Source organism: Empidonax traillii, unplaced genomic scaffold, assembly GCF_003031625.1.
Source record: "Empidonax traillii isolate 1590-97213 ecotype Southwest subspecies unplaced genomic scaffold, ASM303162v1 scaffold539:size425684, whole genome shotgun sequence".
Lineage (NCBI taxonomy): Eukaryota > Metazoa > Chordata > Aves > Passeriformes > Tyrannidae > Empidonax > Empidonax traillii.
The window spans coordinates 101008-121267 of NW_020955732.1; the positions used below are offsets into that span (position 1 = coordinate 101008).

General features: G+C 35.1%; 1 protein-coding gene across 1 annotated transcript in view; it reads right to left on the reverse strand.

The window, feature by feature from the left end:
• LOC114064379 (CUB and sushi domain-containing protein 1) overlaps nucleotides 1–20260 on the reverse strand; it is a gene marked incomplete at both ends in the record, with an annotated part of 349288 nt that overhangs the window by 92125 nt on the left and 236903 nt on the right. Inside the window, 5 exons of the mRNA XM_027897375.1 lie at nucleotides 452–570; nucleotides 9398–9502; nucleotides 14017–14113; nucleotides 14721–14845; nucleotides 15952–16155. Of these exons, the coding sequence (XP_027753176.1) occupies nucleotides 452–570; nucleotides 9398–9502; nucleotides 14017–14113; nucleotides 14721–14845; nucleotides 15952–16155 (650 nt within the window). The remainder of the gene's footprint in view (nucleotides 1–451; nucleotides 571–9397; nucleotides 9503–14016; nucleotides 14114–14720; nucleotides 14846–15951; nucleotides 16156–20260) is intronic.

Here is a 20260-nt window from a genome sequence, read left to right on the forward strand (position 1 = left end):
GATTTAGCACAAATAAAATTTGCTTTAGAAATTTTACAATTCCTGAACAAAATACGAAATCTCAGGATGTGTTTCTACCACCATGGTTACAATTTCACCTAGAGAAATCACTGCCAAAAAAGGAAAACCACAGTAATACACAGCATAGTACTATATTAATTTCCTACAGGAAACATTTTAACCCTGTTATTTCCATGTCCATTGTGATGGTCTACTCCTCAATGGTATGTTGATCTAAGACAAGATTTGTCAGTCCAGATTTATTGAAGGCCAGAAATGTCATACATTTGTAGCTTTATAGTGTGGGAGCACTCACATAGGCTCTACTTAAATCACCTCTATGTACACACTACAGATTCTTCATTAGAATAGGTTTTGGGTGGGTCTGTTGCCATTTTATTGCAATTATTCCACAGTGTATAATTCAAAGAAAAAAGAAAGAAAGAAATACCTGTAATGTGTATCCTGGCTCACACTGAAATGACAGAACATCGTTCACCATATATCTATCTCCTGATTTGATCCCATTGCTAGGAATTACTGGTTCTGGACAGGCTGCAAGGCCTACAGCTGAGAAAAGTAAACACAAAGATTGAAAGAACATAGATAAGTGTACACAGATTTGCCTTTTTTTAAAGATAACATTAATTAAGAATTCATTTCAACACTAAATTGAAATTTTGTTGAAACACAGAAATTTTCAGAACTGTTTTGCAGAATACAAGTGGTATGACTGAAGCACAGAGATTATATACTGTGACTATATCAATTACTATGTCATGTTGCTATACAGTTTTATTATCTCTAAGGCAGTATTGCAGTTCTAGTTTGTTGAACAGCCTGGAGTTTTTTTGTTAAGTTTTTTTGATAAGAAAGTATCCTTGTGAAGGAATTGGAGAAAGAAAGAGGGAATACACTTTATGCACATTCTCTCTTTTCAGCAAAAAAGGAGCAGAACTTCTTGGTGGCTCCTTATGTTTAGACAACTTCATTGATATAAAGAAGTTCAGAAATTAACCCAAAACTAAATATTTCATAAGTTTGACTGGACAGTCCATTCTTAATTATTTTTAAGGCAGGTGTTAGCAAACAGAAGATTAGTTTCACAAAGATGATCCATGATTACTAATTTCTCAAATGTGTTCTCCTAAATTTTTCAATATGAAGTACAAGATTCTGCTTTTTGTCAAGTGCATATCACTTTTTTTTTCCCCTTGGGTGCCTAGCTAGAGTAGTTTGTTAGTCAGTACTAACAAACAAATAAAAACTCTGCTATCTAAGCTAAAATATTTCAAATTAACAAGACAGTTGAGAAACTGTGGACTAGATTAAATAATTATGTCCTTTTAAGATTTTCTTTGAAAACAGAAAGACCAGAAGAATTAGTTCTTAAATTCATGGTCTGACAACATAATCTCATTCCCCTTTTAATGTTAAAAACTTTTTTTTTGAATTAAAAAATTAATTTAAAATGTATAATCTAAATTTTGAAATTGTTTATTAATTACAGAAACTTACTATTGAAACATAAATAAGTAACTGGGATTTTTTATTAAAATATGATATGTGGAAGCCAGAACAGAATGGAAATTACTTCCACAATGTGTGAGAGGAGATTTTTAGAATTTATTAGAATAAAATTCTATAAAAATCAAACTAACATTGTACTTGCCTGAATGTGATGCTGTGCATCCTTCAATTTCTTTCTGTGAAAAAAAAACCACCTGACTACAACTCTCAGTGTCTTCCTATGAAATCTAACCCTTCTGGTGACAGTAAATGCAGCTAGACAGTGTTTAGTACAGAAAATACATGATATTTGACTTTACTCTGATATCTAACATCTTGAGTCTGTTTTTCCAGATGGTTCAGCATGAAATATGTGATATTATTCACTGGGACCCTGGTCTTCCTAGAAAAATACAGGTTTTTTACAGATGTTGTTCACGCAACAGGGTTTTAACTTTATGGCCTAAACCTCTATGTATTTACTTTTCATCACTCAAATATAAATGCCTTATGAATATTAAATGCACATATTAGATTTTTGTGTTTCATGCTTCACACAATTCTAGCTTTTACAGCTCAAAGTGTAGTTGAAGTAAATAATTTTTTCCTAACAAAGGACATGGAAGTTTGCAGTAGTTTTATGTATTTACCAGAAATTTTGATTGCTGCCCCAGTTTTTTACTTTTCTGGAAATAAGTTCTATAGTCCTGCATGTTCTTTCTGTGTCCAGTGCCCTTTAGTCTTATTTTTTTCACTTTTATCAGGAATGAAGATAATGACAAACCATTCTAATTCTGAGTGAGAGCGTACTCTTCATAAAAATGATGCAAGAGTTCTTAAACTGAAAATTTTAAAATTAGCACATAAAGAATTATTTTGTAGTTGCAAGCAATGGGATCTCCCTGAAGTAGTTCTTTTGGAATTTACAAATTTTGGTGTTCTACCAATACAATGAACTTTCAAATGATGCAATGGTGACCTTGTGTAGGTGCCAAGAACTTCATGTGTGTCACTGTGTGGGACTGTAATGTTCCAAATAATGACAAAGATGTTGTTATTAACTTTAATGATTTTGGTTTTGTTGCAAGTTTACCAATATCATTCTTTTGGCCAACAACTCTGTTTTCCACAAATGTATTCATGTCTGAATACAGACTGTTGTTTGCTAATTTGAGAACCCAGTGTTCAGACTTATCTTAAGTGAATCAGCCCTTATTTCTGCATTTCCTCAGCCATCTCACTCTTGAATAGAAAATAAAATTTAAAACTATCTAACCCAAGCTCACTATTATTAAATAAATAAGCACCTAATCAAGACATGATGAATAAATTGCTTATAGATAGCTATGTACTTGCTGAATTATGTGAACGTAAATTTGAAGTTCACTTCCTGTCATCAAGAAACCTGCATTTTGGTTGAACTCAGCATTCCTGTATGTTGAGAGCAACAGGACTGAAGTCTTAGATCTCTATGAATAAACTTATTTTCTGTATGAATAAGCATATTCTTCTGAGTTACAAAAAGTTATAACAGTGACTGCATAGAGCACTAATAATGTGTTTGTAATATAGCTCTTTCTACCATTTGTTAAATAGCATACAGAATTTAAAATAACTATTATCAAAAGAAAATCTTCAAAGTAATTTTCTGTACAACTGTTAGATATGGTATTATACTACGTAATTATCTTTAACAGATTCTAATACTTAGGTAAAACTCTGGTAGATATTTATACTTTCTATAATATTTTGTATATACTACTGCTTTGATGATGCAAATTATAGAATATTCTACCAGAATATGTCACAAAACATTGCGTGAAAACCACTCATAATTGACTCTATTTGATATACTTGACATTAAGAAGCAATATTACCTCCCCAAAAGAAAAGAAAAAGTTGAAAGCAGAATGAAGCACTATTCTGAATCCTCAAATCTCTGTTATTCTAATCATTACATAATGCTAGCACTAGTTAGAATTGATCCAAAAATCAAAACAATGATCAAGAGAAAGCAAATAAATTCTGGTATCTGGGGATGAACTAGAGAACCTAAATATTCAGAGACTCTGAAATACATTATTATACTAGGTTGTATGTGAACAGTCAGTAATAAAGGGAAAACATGTTAAATGTCAAGTCCAAGCAATCAAAAAGGGACAAGGATTGCTTCAATGCATGCTCTTCAGAGCTCAGCTTCTGCTATGCAGTACAAAAGAGAACACATCAATGTCAAGAATGATAACCCTCTCCCTGACCTTCTTCTACTTACTGCTTGCTAAATGGTTTCTTGGCTCTGCTGTGGCATAAGACAAATATGTCTTACTTACATAATTATATACATGCCTGCAATTACCTCAGATTCTGTCCAGACATCACTGCCATTGCTGGCAGAAAGAAAATCCTTGCTGGCATATTTGACAATGTGAATGGCCATTAGTGTCCATTTCTGAAAGCTGCAAGCTGGACAACACATGAATTTCTTGACAGCTGGACCAAAAGTCATCAGGCTGTCTTTTCTGAATTCCACCCACTCCCATGCAGCTAAGGGAAACATATTAATCTTTATTATATTCCAAACATCAAGCTGGAGTGAATTGTTCTTTTCATTTTGATGATGGTGTATATCAAAATCCAAGCTGTCCCTTTCAAAACTTCATGCTTCAGACACCAGCCTAGAAAATGCCTTTATCTCGATGAGTTACTGGAGAGAGGTCAGATTCTTGTCAACAGCTAGTAAGTTGTATAGATATACTGACAGGATCAGGACCTGTTAAATTAAAAATGGCATGTTTATGGTTCACACCTGCTTTAACACAGGGGGAAAAAAAAAAAGATTGCTGCACTGAAGAGCCACAATAAAGACTGAATTGCATGAAAGATCTTAATCTGAACCTGTAAAATACAATATGCTGCTTGGAAGAATGCATTTTCTTCTCTGCTAGCCTGATTTTTATCTTTGAATTTATTAGAGATCTTCATGATAGAGAAGTTCTGCAAAAGACAGTCATCTTCTCTAGTCCCCTTAGCAGTGAATCCTTTTATTTCAGCTGCTGAGAACCTTTAATACTTGAAAAGATGCAATAGAGTGGTTTCAGAAAAGGAGACAATTAAAAGTAAGCTTATGTTCTCATATGTATTCCTTCGTCTTGGTATAGCAGTAAGCTAAGAGCTTGTAAAATGGATGCTGCTAACTTGTGCCATACATCCTAATACAAGGCAATAAGGCTAGATGACACTATTAAAACACTGATTGCATCAAACAGGATTTTTACTGAAATATTTTAATTCTAATTGCTACATTTTATATATATATATATATTTATAGATATTTGTGTCCTAAACATGTCAGTATTCATCATATTCAGTCATATTCAGTTCTTACTAAAACAAACCTGACTTCAGCTGAGAAGTTCAAGCAGCATGCTGAGCAAACACTCATCATTTCCAGACTATTTTTAAAATTATTTGCATATTAACTAAAATATTTAAACTAATAATTAATAAATGAGATTTTAAGAGCAAGCTTGAAACATCAATAGCCATTGAATTAAACAGGCACATTTCTAAACCATATAATTTGGATAATTGATTCCTTTGTTCATTAAGATTAAAAGGAATTCATCAAATATCAGGAATATATATTCTTCCTACTGTTGTACTTACTAGAAATGCAACAAAGCACATATTGATTGGACTTGCTGCTTGTTGTGCAAATAATTATGTTATTTATTTTACCACATGCATACAAAGGATTAGTTAAATGATTAATTACTGTCTTTCCTACAGATATCTACTGCGTATTTTACTGCTTTGTTTACCATAGTTTGCTGCAACTAGAATAAACACCTACAACCCTTCTGAAATAACAAGAAACAACACCACACAGTGACTCTGAACAATACTTAAAATTATGTTATGACTGGAATGAATTTTTTCTAATGCACTGACCAAGTGTTTCTTTTAAATTGAGTAAGTTTGTGTATCTGACTTGAAAACCAAACCAAACCAAACCAAATAAAAAAGCAAAACAAACAACAAAGAAACGGGACAGGGGTGGGTGGAATCTAAGTCATCAATTTGACTGTAGTATAAAAATTAAGCCCACTCAACTTGGACAACCAAATCATACCTACATTGATGTCTGTCACAAAATCATCCTAAAGCAAATGACAAAATTAAATTATTCACTATAAGACTTGTGTGTTTTTGAAGGTTACAAAGGAAAGCTATGCACTGCTTAGGTTAGACATGCACTTCGGTTTGCAGGAGCAGACTGCTCAGACCCTTTCCATTAAAATAAAGACATACATAAAAAGAACCTGCAAATGGATAGAGCAAAAGAAAGACATATTGCTTAAAGGAAAAAAAGTGCTTCAAGAAATAAAAGAGCACTTTTTCAAATACTTAAAATATCTTAAGATATTTACAATTAAAATAACCTGTCATCAAAGGCTGAAGCTTTTATAAAGTATTTATGAGTTACTTCAAATGAGTATTACTTCAAAACAGCAATTTACAGTGTGAAATATATGTGATCCAATGACATCAAACTAAATATATTTTACTGAAATAAAGCGGTTTTCCCTAACATAGTGATCGAAAACCAAGCATCTTTGGTTTTACATTTGTTAAAATATCTTTTTAAGTAGAAAATCTCATCCATTTATTCTAAAAAAGAAATAATTTTTATTGTGGAGAAATAATTTAGTAGTGACTTAAAGACACTCTCTGCTGTTGCTCCTTGATCCTTGGAATTTCTTCTGCGATGAATGTTCCTAAGTGATTCTCCTTTCCTAATGCCATTATAAAGACTTTTTTCATGTTAGCACATCAGGAATGCAGGATTCTGAAATGGTTAGTTTAGAGCAGTTTCATCTACTAATGTAATTTGTGATATATGCAAAAGGTAAGGCTGGATGAAACACTCTTAGGTTCAACTTGTCTCTTCTATCCCTGCTGTATCCTGCGGATGCAGGATTTGAAGTTCAGATTTGGATTTGATGAGCTTGACAGCTTCTTACTGAGAATTGATATTTTTCTAGTAATATCTATAATTAGAAAAACTCTCTCTACTGTAATTCCTAAAAGTCTTCTCAGTAGAGAAGAAATCTTATTATAGAATCGTAGAATATCCTGACTTGGAAGGGAACAATCAGGATCATCAAATCCAACTCCTGGCACTGCACAGGACACCCCAGGAGTCACACCATGGGACTGAGAGTGCTGTCCAAATGCCTCGTGAACTCAGATGGGCTTGGTGCTGTGACCACTTTTCTGGGGAGCCTTTTCCACTGGTCATACAGCCTCTGGGCCAAACAGCTTTTCCTGATATCTAACCTAAACCTCCCCCTACTCAGCTTCATGCCCTTTTCCCAGGTCGTGTTCACAAGAGTGAAGAGAACTGTACCTGCCCTCCTCTCCCCCTCATGAGGAAGTTGTAAATGCAATGAGATCTCCTCTCAGTCTCCTCCAGGGTGAACAGACCAAGTGACCTCCACTGTTCCTCATGTGACTTCCCCTCCAGACCTTTCACCATCCTCATGGCCCTCCTTTGAATGCTCTCTAATAGTTTAATGTTCTTTTTATATTGTGATACCTAAAGCTGCACACATATTGTGTGATCCTACCACTCTCCTTTTCCTTTGATTTTATCAAAAGTATCTGATGTTCAAACACAGCATTTCATGTTGAATATTTTTTCCTGGATAGCTGGTATTTTTGTGGGTTTTTTTAGTGAGACTACCTCTCAACAACAGGGCACTTTGTTCCAAATTTTAGCTTGACTTCTGAACCAAGGGCATTTATTTTTTCAGATGGTGCTTCCAAATGATCACAAGCTTTAGAATTCATAATCAAACACTAGCAATATCTGCATCTTGTTACACAGAAAAGGTACTTCCTTCTCTGCTTTTTTCCCTGATCTAATAAGTTGTCTGCTCAATATAAAACAGCAAATTCTTCCTGTGGGGAGTTGGTCAGTTTCTGCACTCAGACACACAGAGATACACTGCACTCCTGCTAGACCTGCAGAGACCATATAGACACAGAAGAAAGGAAATTTTTCTTTCCTGCTAGACTATCAACAGAATAGTTAACTAAGCTCTGAATGCTGAACCAATGTTCAGTACCTTGACCTGTACTGAGCTGCACTTCTGAAAAAACCTGGCCTTGAAATATTGGCACCACTGAAGTCAATAGATGCTTTAGCAGAGCACAGTTGTGGTAGGAGATGAACAAAAGTATAAATCTAAGTGATTTTACTTGTTAACAGAACAGGTTTTTTTTTCAGGAGTCACAGCGATAATAAAACATAAAAATTTAATTTAAAAATGATCATTGTATGACTTCCTAGAATAAATTTGTACTTCTTTACAATTCATATGGAATTATACTTTCACTTAAGGTTAAGGAGAAAGATTGGAGGAGGGAAACAAAAAGACCAGCTGGGGAGGAGGGGTCTCCAGACAAAAAAAAAAAAAAAAAAAAAAAAAAAAAAAAAAAAAAAAAAAAAAAAAAAAAAAAAAAAAAAAAAAAAAAAAAAAAAAAAAAAAAAAAAAAAAAAAAAAAAAAAAAAAAAAAAAAGGGAAGTTGTCAAAATAATAGATTCTAAAAAAAATCCGGCATAATTAATATTCATATTTTCATTCAGCATCACCATTAGAATGATTGTATTGGAAAAATCCTACAAGATATTTGCATATAAAGGCTTGAAATATACAGGAAACTAAATGAAAACATAAGGCTATCCTGTGACTACAGTTTGTTTAAAATATTTATTATGAGCTGAAAAACTAATATTTTGAAATTCTGTGCAGCTTTATCTTTTATTTACAATTTTTAATCTCAATCCTAAATAGAGTTTACTAAAAAACATCTAACTTATGTGTACTTCTTTAAAATATTAATAACAACATTACTATTTTTAGACATTAATAGTGGACACTGTGTTATAGAAAAAACTAACTCAATTTTCAAGAAAATTTTTGAGTGGCCTTTGAAAGAAAAGAGAGCACACTGATACTCAAAAATTAAAGCGTATTTATTTTCTGACCTTCATCAAAATCCTCATCAGACTGTCGTCATCACATTTTAAATACTAGAACTGTTCTTAGCAATACCTATTTCCCATTAAAAGCAATACTGTGCAAGCACATATACTGAATTTACTGTTATTCTATAGTATTTTAAATTTTGGAGAGATGCAATAATACGAACATACGTGTTTGCATTAAATATAATTATGTGAGGTAATCCACTGTTTATAGCTCTAAACCTCTGTATTTCAGAACCAAGCTGCTCAAAAACATATAAACAGTTGGTATATAGCAGAATTTTCAATTAAAATTTTTATATTGTTTTGCTCATACTACCGGTGATTTACCAAGATAACTGTAATCTCTTCTTTTAGCTCTGGGATTAAAATGTTGGGCTTTGTAATTACTGCAATTTGTTGAGAGAAAATAATTTGAAGAAAAAGAACAGCGAGGCATAAATATATGCATGAATATATGGAAAATAAATATGTTATTTATTCTAGTTTTTATCTATTTCCAAGGAGGGAAATTAACTCTTACTTTTTTTGGTTTTGGCCACCTAAGTGTCAGAACTAAGCTGAAATATGTTGAAGAAACCTCACACCAATATTAAAGCCCACATTTTTAAAAATGTTCTGATTTGCCAGGTTCATTTGTTATATGTTGCTAGTTTGTGAAAGCTGGTTTTCAGTAATTTCAAATGACACTTCATTTAAAATTACAGTTTAATAGATACCACTTACACCAGGCTTGGTAGTCAAGAAAGGAAAAACAAAAAAGCGAGTAAGCATAAAGAATAATATGAATACATGGTTTTTCCTAAGAAAGTTTCAAAGAACAAGGAGTCTTACTTTTGTATTCCAGGTGAAAACCAGCTGCTGCCACACTAATGTCAGAGTGAAAATGTAAATAAAGTTGATTGGAGGTGCTATTCAACAATGCTGGCACAGTTGTACCTGGAGAAATAAAAGTTATGGAATAACTGTAGCACGCTGATACATTAAAGTTTTATATTGAAAAGACATAACCAGGACTGAATCAGACAAGCTTATTTTCTTCTCATTATGTGCATGGAAATCTCAAATATTCTGCTATGTTCTGCCTTGTTTTCTCCTGAAGCAGGAAGAAAATTTTGATTACAAGTCATAATAATAAGAGGCTTTGTAAGTACAATCAAACAAGATCCCATCATGTTTAGACGAAACTTTATTGACTTGGAGAGAAAAAAAAGAGATGTAAACAGAAAAAAAAAATCACATAAGTAAAGGATTTGATTATGAGAACAAGCTCAACTTCCATTTGCCTTGTTCCCCACGTGTATAAAGCCTGCAGTACAGAAGAAAATGGTGCAGATTTTTTTCTCTATGTCCAGTCCACACATTTTTCCCACAATATTTCAACCATTTATGCTAATTCAGAGAATGTGACAGGAAATGAAGAAGCAGGTACAACACATTAAAAGATAAAAAAGACATACTAGCTTTTTCTAAGTTAAATATCTATAATGAAACTGTGCCATTGACTTTAGTGTGTGCTACACAACGAGCTTATCGCTAACCCTGGTTACATTCTTTGCCACTGGAACTGCTAAGTCTGACAGAACGTTGTATTTATTACTGAGTGATACCCATGCAATTCATATTCTACAGTCTAAAGCTGGAAGATCTACTGAGGCTAAAAATTACATCATTTCCTCTGATTACCCTGAAAGACAGTATCAAGTAGCTAATGATCTTCAGTGGTGAATGCATAAGAAATATTTTCATTTCCTGTGGGGCATTTCCTGTTTCTATGGTAACTGTGAGCAGCCTAGGTATGAGTTTGAAACTTTGGCTTAAAAAGAAATGCTGGAAAGAATTATCTTTCTAAGTCTGCAATCTAAATTAGAAAATGGTAAATACTTTTAAATCTATAACTGTATTAAGTAAAATCTTGATATAAATTGTGAGGAGCTAAGAGATGACAAGTTTGCCTTTAAGAAAGGTCTTACTATCTGACATGGAAACTCAAAAGTATCGAAATTTACAGACAGCACAGAGCACTCACATCACACAATACTTATCCTGGAAAACAGTCCTTCCTGGAAGAAGAACTTTTCATAGTATTTGCTATGAGACTTCCCTGTCCGACCACCCAGACAGGCTAGTCACACTCCCACCACCAGAGATTTTCAGTGCCCCTTTGCAGCAGGTGGCTGTAGTGAGCTGGCAGGTTCCCCCTTGACTCCCTGCACACCCTGCACTCACGCAGTCAGGCCAGGTTTCCTCACAAGTTCGATCCCAGGTTTCCCACAGCAGAGTCTCAGATGTCTTGTTCCACAAACCAATTTATTCACAGTGCAGAAACACAGAAATAGCTTGAGCTGGTGCCTTAAAGGACGGACCTGAACAAAAGAATCCCCTGGGCTTTTACATCCTCACAGTCTACCTGTGTGTGAAAGGCTCAGCTCTTCCTGCAGAATCCCCAGCTCCTGTTGTGTCTCTGAGTGTCCAGTCTCCTGTTTGGGCCGCAGCTCCCCGGGCTTTTATTGTGCAAAGGGTCAGCAGATCATGGCCTTCTGCCTCGGGCTCTGCCACACAGAGCTCAACCTGCAGCTCACACTGCAGCTGCTCACTCAGGTACCTGCACTGAATATATTCCTCAATAGTATCTGTATAGAATTTGAAATATATTAAGGGATGTTTAAGGCATCCTATAAGAATGAAGATGTTATGTCATAGTTTATACTCTTTATTGAACAAAACTGATCTCCTGGCAGTTTTGTTCCTCTGCAGGATCTGCTAACATTTCAGACCAGTCTTTTACTTCCTTAAAGGTGATATTCAATAAGACGAGAAGTTATATCCTAAATGTACTGAGGGAAATAAATGAGGCTAGTATTTAATTATCATAATTTTCACATTCAGTGGCATCATTTAGGCTGGATTCCTGTCAAAAATAGAAACCCCAGGGATTGGTCCCCACACTGCTTCAACATCTTCAGAAATTATTTGGGTGATAGGGTTTGAAAGCACCCTCAACACCTTTGCTGATGACACAAAACTGAGTGATGAGGCTGACTTGTCAGCCATCTTATACTGAGACTGGGAAAGATTGAAAGAGTAGCAAGAAGAGTATGACTTTACAAAGACAAGTGTGAAGTCCTATATGTGTTCCAGAATAACCAAAACAGCCTGGTAGAGGCTGGGATTCATGTTGCTAGGGAGCAGCTGAAAGGGAGATGAGGGTCCTAGTGGACAAGCTGAACATGAATCAGCAGTGCACTGCTGCAGCAGGGAAGGCAAATAGGTTCCTGAGCTGCATCCAGAGGGACATTACTAGCAGAAATAAAGATGTGATTATACCACTCTACTCAGCACTCTTCAGGCCTTGCGTGGAGTATTGTGTCCCGTTCCAGTCCCCTCAATGCAAGAGAGACAAGGAAAGACTGGAGAGGTTCCAAAGGATGACCACAAAGATGATCAAAGGTCTAAAGAACCTCCCCTATGAGGAAACACTGAAAGAGTTAGGTCTCTTCTCCCTGAGAAAGAGGAGGCTCAGAGGGACTTCATCACAGTATTCCAGTAATTAAAGGGCTGCTACAAGAAGCACAGAAGCTCTCACTTTGCTGGGAGCCACAAGGAGAAGACAAGGAGCAAGTTGCATTAGTAGAGGTTTCATCTCAACATTAGAAAGAACTTTTTCACAGTGGGAACAATCACGCACCGGGACAGCCTCCCTAGGGACGTGGTAGAGTCCCCATCACCAGAGGTTTTCAAGATGTGACTGGTCAGAGTGCTGGACAATCTCATCTAGCTTCCCTTTTGCACAAAAGGTTGAACTAGATGATCTTGTGAGAACCTTTCCAGCCTAGATTGTTCCATGATTTTATGACTCTATAATCTAACTGCAAGTCTATTATTCACTTGCCAAAATCTGCTTTTTCTGGGATTGGGTATATGAAGTATGGAAGATTTGATTCAGTGTGGTAACCAGATGTAGTGTCTACAGTGTCCTAATTGTTTTGGACTTCCTGTATTATCAAAACAGAGAAATGGCACTTAAAGGGCAGGAGCAGATATCACTGATGATAGCTTGAGTGAAGATATCTCCATCTAATACTCATATAGATGGATATCAGGTTAGGATACTGGAGTCTGACAGGCTTCTCAACCTTTGAATGCGTGTCTGCAATCTGGAAAATAGGGAAATCTCCTAGGAGGCAGTAAAGTACATTTTTGCCTCCCTAAAGGCTTAAAAGGGAATGAGGATGAGTTTTCTACTTAAATGTTTCATTATAGTATCAGCAATGGCAACCAAGAGCAATGTATCTCATTCTCACACTTTCCCACTCATGAGAAGGCTGAGGGTGGGGGACAGCTGAACCCAACTGACCAAGCTGGGAGACCGAAGAGGAAGGGGAGGATGTTGGCAGTTACGGCATTCTGTTCCCAAGCAGCCATTATGTGTGAAGGAGGAGCCCTGCGGTCCTGGGGGTGGCTGAACACCTGCCTGCACATAGGAAATGGTAAACTAGTTCCTTTTGCTTTGCTTACACATGCAGCTTTTACCGAAACGCTTATATCTCAACCCATGAGTTATTCTACTTTTAGTCTTCCCTTTCTCTCCCTCATTCCACTGTTGGAAGTGAGCAAGCTGCCTACTAAGGTTAACCCACAATGCATTTCAATATGAAAATTTTGAGATGCAATTTCAAATTAATTAATTCAATAGCCAAATAAATTATATGGGGCTAATTTTTCAGTTCATCTTCCATTTCCTTACTAATCCAATATGCACCCAGACTTTAAAAGTTCATGAAATCATCAGAGAAGCAAAAATCCACGAAATGTTTTAGCTACACCAGAATCAGATCCATGATCAGGAGTCTGGGTTATTATTCATGATTTAATCCTTTTCTCCTGTTTTGGTTTATAGAACATACTCTTTCTATAAAAATAATCTCATATAAAAGGAGTAAAAGTATATGTGCTTGATGCACATTTTAAACAACTCGTTTTTGTTATGTTCCAGTTGTATGAATTATCTTTGTTCTGTGGGGCCTGGTAGTTTGAATAAATATTGAATGCTTCAAGTTTTTCCTGAAAAGGGAGGCTAATACGGATAAATTAAGTCAAAGTTATTGAAGGAAGCTCTTTGAATGTCAGTACCAATTTATATCACTATATCTACTCTACAGGAGGGGTAGGTAAGATAAATAATTTTTTTTGAAAGTATTATCAACTAAATCCCACCAATCAAAGTTAAAAAAATTAGTATCATATTTTCTTCTGAAAATGTCTTTGAATTTGCATACTGACATGCTTACAGCACCTGAAGTCTCCTACTAAAATAAGAATATTTCATAATGATATCACAAATTATGTAATACATACTCCTTGTCTATATGTGTGAGCAAACAAAGACATGTTCTCTCACACATCTATATGTAAAACTTTAAATATATCTTTAAACCATGGCATATCCTCACCTGAAAAGCTCCCAAGACGTGGTGCTGTCACATCTCCACCATCATATATTTCAAGGGAGTCCCAATTATGTTCAGTGGCAAAGCTGATGACCTGTATCTGTAAAACACAATCATGGAACTTTTTAGGCCAACTAGCCATATGCATTTTGAAATGTTTTAGAAACAACAAAATAAAAAGAGAATCTATCCTAAAGAAAATAAAAATAGGAGATCTGAACAAGGACACCTCAGTGAAAAAAGTGTAAATAAAACATTAACATTCACATTTTACATTGTATTAATTCTTAGAAAATGTGGCACTAAGTAAGTAAGAAGGATTCTGCATGTATGTTGCATCATTTTAAATAGTTATTCAAGATGTAAAAGATAAGATAATCAAGATAATTGCAGGCCTCTCAAGTGCCTCAGCAATACCCTAGCAGATAGACAGGGTTGGCATTTGCATAACAGACTAAAGGATCAGGACCTGTTTCCAAAATACTACACAGTTAAACCAGAAAACTCCTAGTCAATCATTTCTGATTCATAACATCATGTGAAAATAAAGTAACATAAAATGATGCAAACCAAAGAAAAATAATTAGAAAATTGGACCACAAATATGTCAAGTACCCACCCAGAATTATCTGATTACTATTTTAAGAAATTTCTAGAGAAATAAAGAAAGTACTTAATATTCCATGCTTGACAGAATACAGACTTGCCTGAATACCTGATCCCTCAGTCACTATGATTTTCCACACACAATTCAAGCTGTTACCATAAGGTTCAGGGTAACCTGGTGAAAGAATAGTACCTCTGCGCTCAGTAAAATTCCCACTGCATGGCACTGAAAGAAAGTATTATCACAAATTATTACACAACTTAAACCACTACAGATAACAGAAGAATAGTAATAATGTTACTAAGATCATTATAATAATTAGCTTTTGTAGCATAAACACGTAGACATGAAGTAATCATCTGAACTTGGGAAGCTCGTTATCTAAAATATGTGAATGATATCAAGCATAAGATACAACCTGCATGAATAAAAAATTCAGAAATCAACTTCATTTTGAATATGTGCAGTCCAGAAAAACCCAGCATCAAAGCCTAATCATGTCTTACCTGAGAGTAACAACAAACTATAAAGACATAACATTAAACACAATCATGATTGACAGAAATTTTCTAACTTACCCACAGCCTAAGACAGTTCCAGTATTGGATCTAGCTGGGAAAGCAGCGTAGTACATAAAATATTTATACTGATATACATGTTCTTCTTTAAGGTTCAAGAAAACAGAACAAAACTAAACAAACAAAAAAATCCACCAGAATACAGAGAAAATAGGACACCTACATTTATTTTTAGAACACTCTAATTAGTTATAGAGTAAATTCCCATTACTAGCAATGACTTTTGGATATAAATCCAAGAACATTTACCAAAAAAAAAAAAAAAGGTGATGTGCTGAACACTATTCCAGTGCATGTCTATTGACACACTAAAGAAAGTTAGCTATACTTAATAATGCTGTCATTATTCAACGTACACATATGGTTCTGCTTAAAAAAGAAATCCTCATCCTATGTGTGATAGAAATACACAGTAAATGCTGTGTAACAAAACAGGTAAAGACACTTCTGCAGAAATAAATTCTGTCCAGTATTTCAAGCTGTAGATAAGTCATGAAAATAATGAATGTTTAAGAAAATGTGCATCACACTTGTTCATAAAATCCAAGTCATTATATGAAACACTATATTGTCTGCTAGCCAGCTGGTACTCAATTACTTTTTGATATGGAAAACTGCTCTTTTAAATTGGGCATGACTGATATTAATCGAAGGAGAGGGAATATATGTGTTAACCACTATTTTCTCAAACAGTTCCCGAACTCTAATTCAGAGACGTGTGACAGAACAGACGACTTAAATGTAATTGCTTACCTACGCAGCTTGGCACTGTGTCATTCCATTGAGCCAAGGCATTAGGGACAGACTGACATCGGATAGCTTTTGAGCCTTGTAGTAGATAACCAGGACTACACTCAAATCGAACAACAGAGCCTGCTGAAAACTCGGAGCCAATCCTCCTTCCATACCTAGGCTCTGGAACTGAGCTGCACTGTGTATCACTTGTGCGTGGAACAGCTGTATAAAGTGAGAAAAAATCAAAATAAAAGCCATGAATACAAGTGACAGTCATAGTAAAAAATAAATAAATAGACCAATAAAAAGCTTATTGTTTCTTTTAGGACAGAGCTCAATTAATTTTACTTGCCCTGCTCCTCTCTTCTCAAAGAATGGCCTTATTCTTTTGGAATGTACTTTTGGGCTGGGACTGTGTACAATCATACGAGTGCCATGGCAGGTTGGAGAGCTTTTCATGCATGTGTTTAGGCATGAGAAGATCAGTAGGTGTTTCTGTAGCTATCTAAAGACAGGATACTATATTTACCACCTACTTCACTTAATAAATATGGGGGCTTTGCCTTCTCACTAGAAGCCAAGAAAAATATTATGATGTAGATAATCAAATGTAAAGACAATGAAATATCTTACAAATGTTTGATTTCTCATACTGGAGAATACAAAGTGATAACAATACACCCTCCAGGCTATGTCTGTGTTTTGTGTTGACAACAATTATTTTTACCAGTAGTTTCTGGGAATTCATAAATCTGGTATGATACAAGAACAGTTAAAAGACAGTAAGCAACATATAAAGAGCAAAATAATAAAATTTATTGGAGGCCCATGGGCTTATTTTCCCTTTGGCTTTGTTTTTTATAACCACTTGTTTATAAAAGATGTTTTTAGACCTACTGACTCTTGGTATTGCGCATGTTGTTTGTGTGTCAAACCTGTTCTTACTACATTTCATTTTGCAGTTAGATAGTAAGTGTCAATTAAAAAAATATATAAAATTTATATAGAAAATAATAGAAGTGTAATTTTTGTGCAGTATCATCTATGTTTTACAGTATAATAAAATATATATGCATTAAAATATTTAAATATAAGCACCTTTTTCTGTATGAGTATTTGGCATGATCAAAGGCTTTGCTTGATCAGCTTGGTTTCTTCAAGAATTACTTTAGAGCATCACTGAACATTCTTTGGATTTTTAGACCAGTTCTAACTAAACTAGTTATACTGTTCAAGTAATATAAAAATTGCTTGCCATTTAGTTCTTAAGTAAGAAAGGCACAGAATAGCACAGGAAAAAAAAAGAAAAAGGGGTGGGTGTTACACTTTATTCCAGGCAAAATTTTAGACATGATGCTTCAGGCTCACTAGTGTAAACAGAATCATGGTTAGTTTTATTTTATAGCATCATGTTTAAATTCCTTTGCTGGCCTGTAACAGTGATAAGTAGTATTTCCATGTGTTCATGTGCACACCTGCACACCCTCCCCTCTTTGTTTAGCTACCCTGCTCACTAAGTGAACAACAAGGCATATGTAGCCTGTATCTTTCTGCTTCATTTTTTCTTTTTGCTTTGATGTACTTTGTGTTTTACTCATTTTTCTCCTATTTTTCACTTCAAGTTTTCACATCACTCTGTTTCTCAGTGTTCTTACTCCACTGTAGGTCACTCATGTGCTACAGTTGCTTAAAGATGCTCCCTGCTGCAGAACATGGACTTTCACAGGCTGCCAACCCCTCTGAGGTGTTCCCACTCCAGCAGGGGTTACGCACAGGCCACAGTCTCTTTGAAAATACTAGCCTTTCGGGGCAAGGAAGGTCTCTTTTCAAGAGTATCTCCAACAAACTCTCTATCAGTGTCTCTAGCAGCACATACCCAGAAGCATCTCTGCCCCAAAGCAGTTGTCACTCTCAGATGTTTTTGAGAACAGGCACCACGTAGGTGCTCCTATGACTAGTGGAAGCTTTGGCATGTGAGAGCTTGTTTATGCCAGCTTCAGAGGAAGCTATTTGTGAGTGGGTCATGGTAGTCCTAGACCTCCTCCCAGACAGGTCACCACCTCAGCCCACTGCTAGTTAAACTTTTAGCCTTACACTTGCCTAAAGCTTATCTATCTTACATAAGAGGCTACACAACCTGACTGAGAATTTCAACATCTCTTCTGGAGTATTTCTCATTCATTGTGTGGAAGAAACTCTTGTTTGGCCTTTTATGGGAATACCACCTTTCTCTATGCATTTTTTCACCCAGTTTCTCAAAAGGGAGTAAGCTATGGAAGAAAATCCTATAATTTTCAGTAATCACATCTGGAAATTTGCATACATGCACTAGTAAACCAAACAGATTTTTTTGCATAACTAGAATTTTCAGTACCTCTCAACAAAGGGTATTTGATTATCTGGTTTCATTATAATACTGCCTTACAAAAGTTATTTTCCTGTGAGCTAGCTATCTCTGATAGAAGAAAAAAAATAGGCACAGTTTAGTAGTACTTTTAAATGAGTTCACAAAGAAGAAGTACTGTTATGTGCTTCCTTTTCAGACAAAAAGCCACTATTTTACCGAGATCAGCCATGAATATCCACGGCTAGAGTTGTGTCAGATTATTCTATTGTCAGAAAGAAACACTCAATGCCATGTTAAAATTGACATTTTTACTCAGTTTTTCACAGGGTTTACTAATGCTGTGTTACAGTGGGACAAGAAATGTTAAAGATGCACAATCACTGTAACAGGTACTCTTTTTGTAATTGTTTCCTCCTATTTTAAAAAGAACTGCCTTAAGAATACATGTAATGGAAGCTAGACATAAAAACAAAGTGAGATAGTTTCATTCTGTTTAAAATGGGATTTAGAATTAAATAGTCCATGGTAAAATGTAGTACAGTTTCAAACATCTATAAAAAGTTCAGAAAATAAAAAGTGACACAGCTGACAGCTCAGCTGGAATGCCTCTCACCAATAGACTACTTTAGTTGGAAGAGACCTACAACGATCATTTAGTCCAACTGCTTTTCCAATTCAGGACTTACCAGGTCATAATATTAACATGTTATTAAGGGCACTTTTCAAAGGTCTCTTGAACACTGACAGGCTTGGGGCATCAACCACCTCTCTAGGATGTCTGCTTTAAAGTAAGACATAATGTGTCACAGTAACACATACGTAAAATAATATTAACAGTCTTAGTTCTGCTCTCTAATTAAATTTAACAGACAATGTGTGGCTATGTATTTTATTCTTGTCACAGATTAGATCAACTTAATTGTTAAAGTCGTATTCCTCCTATATTCTTGTTTCCCTTTGTCTTTATCACACAATCCTTCTGATCCTAGTATGGTAACTTTCTTAATAATCCTCTTTAAAATCTCATTTGACCTCATAAATTAGTTCATGCGCTCATGTGGTAGAGCAAGTAGAAGAGGACAAGTATTAAAATTAAAACTCCATAAATTTTTGGATGGTAGGAAGGTCATTACTTTGCTATTTAAGGAGAGAACTCTGTACTGCTGCAGCCTCAGCTATACAAAAATAAAAGCTCTTGTTTCTTAGGTGATGTCTTAGCTGGAAGACCAATATAACATAACCTGAACAAAAATATAATTCCCAGTCTCCTTAAATGTGATTGTTCCTAGCATACATCAACATACCTGACCCTAATAGTTTGAAAGACTGGATATTCATTCAGTCTGATATTACAGATAGTCTTTATCTATTGTATGAAATACAAGGAAATGTGATCATCTGAGAGAAAGAAATGAGGGCATAGATGACATATACAGCTAAAAAGAAGTTTTTGAGAAAGTGGCATTACAAAATCCATTAAATCTGAATCAAGAGCTATCTGTTGCATGCTCAAACCAGAATGTGAAATAATGCAAGCAATAACTTTTTTCCCCTCTAGCTTTTATTCTAGCTTTCGCCTATAGTGTTGGCAACCTACACTTCTCAAGCTGTATCACACAGGCATTCCATTTTCTGCAGTAATTATCTTTTAGTAAATGTTTCATACTGCTGTGAAACAAAATTGAAATCAGCCCAGTGGAAAAGTGAACAGAGAAGAAGGTCAACCTGAAATAGAGGGCAATAAATAAAATGATTGACTTTGCAGACCAGATTACTGTGTTCAGTGTGAGAGTGGATGTCATTCTCTGGAGTATTTAAAAGGCTATCAAGCAGGTGGTCATTGGAAGTATGATCACATGCTTCAAAAGAAGAAAGAAAAAAATCTCAAAATAATAGAGGTTATTAAATGCCACTACTTCTTTAACCAATACATGTGTATATATATATTTTAAATATATTAAAATTCCTCTATATTCAAAC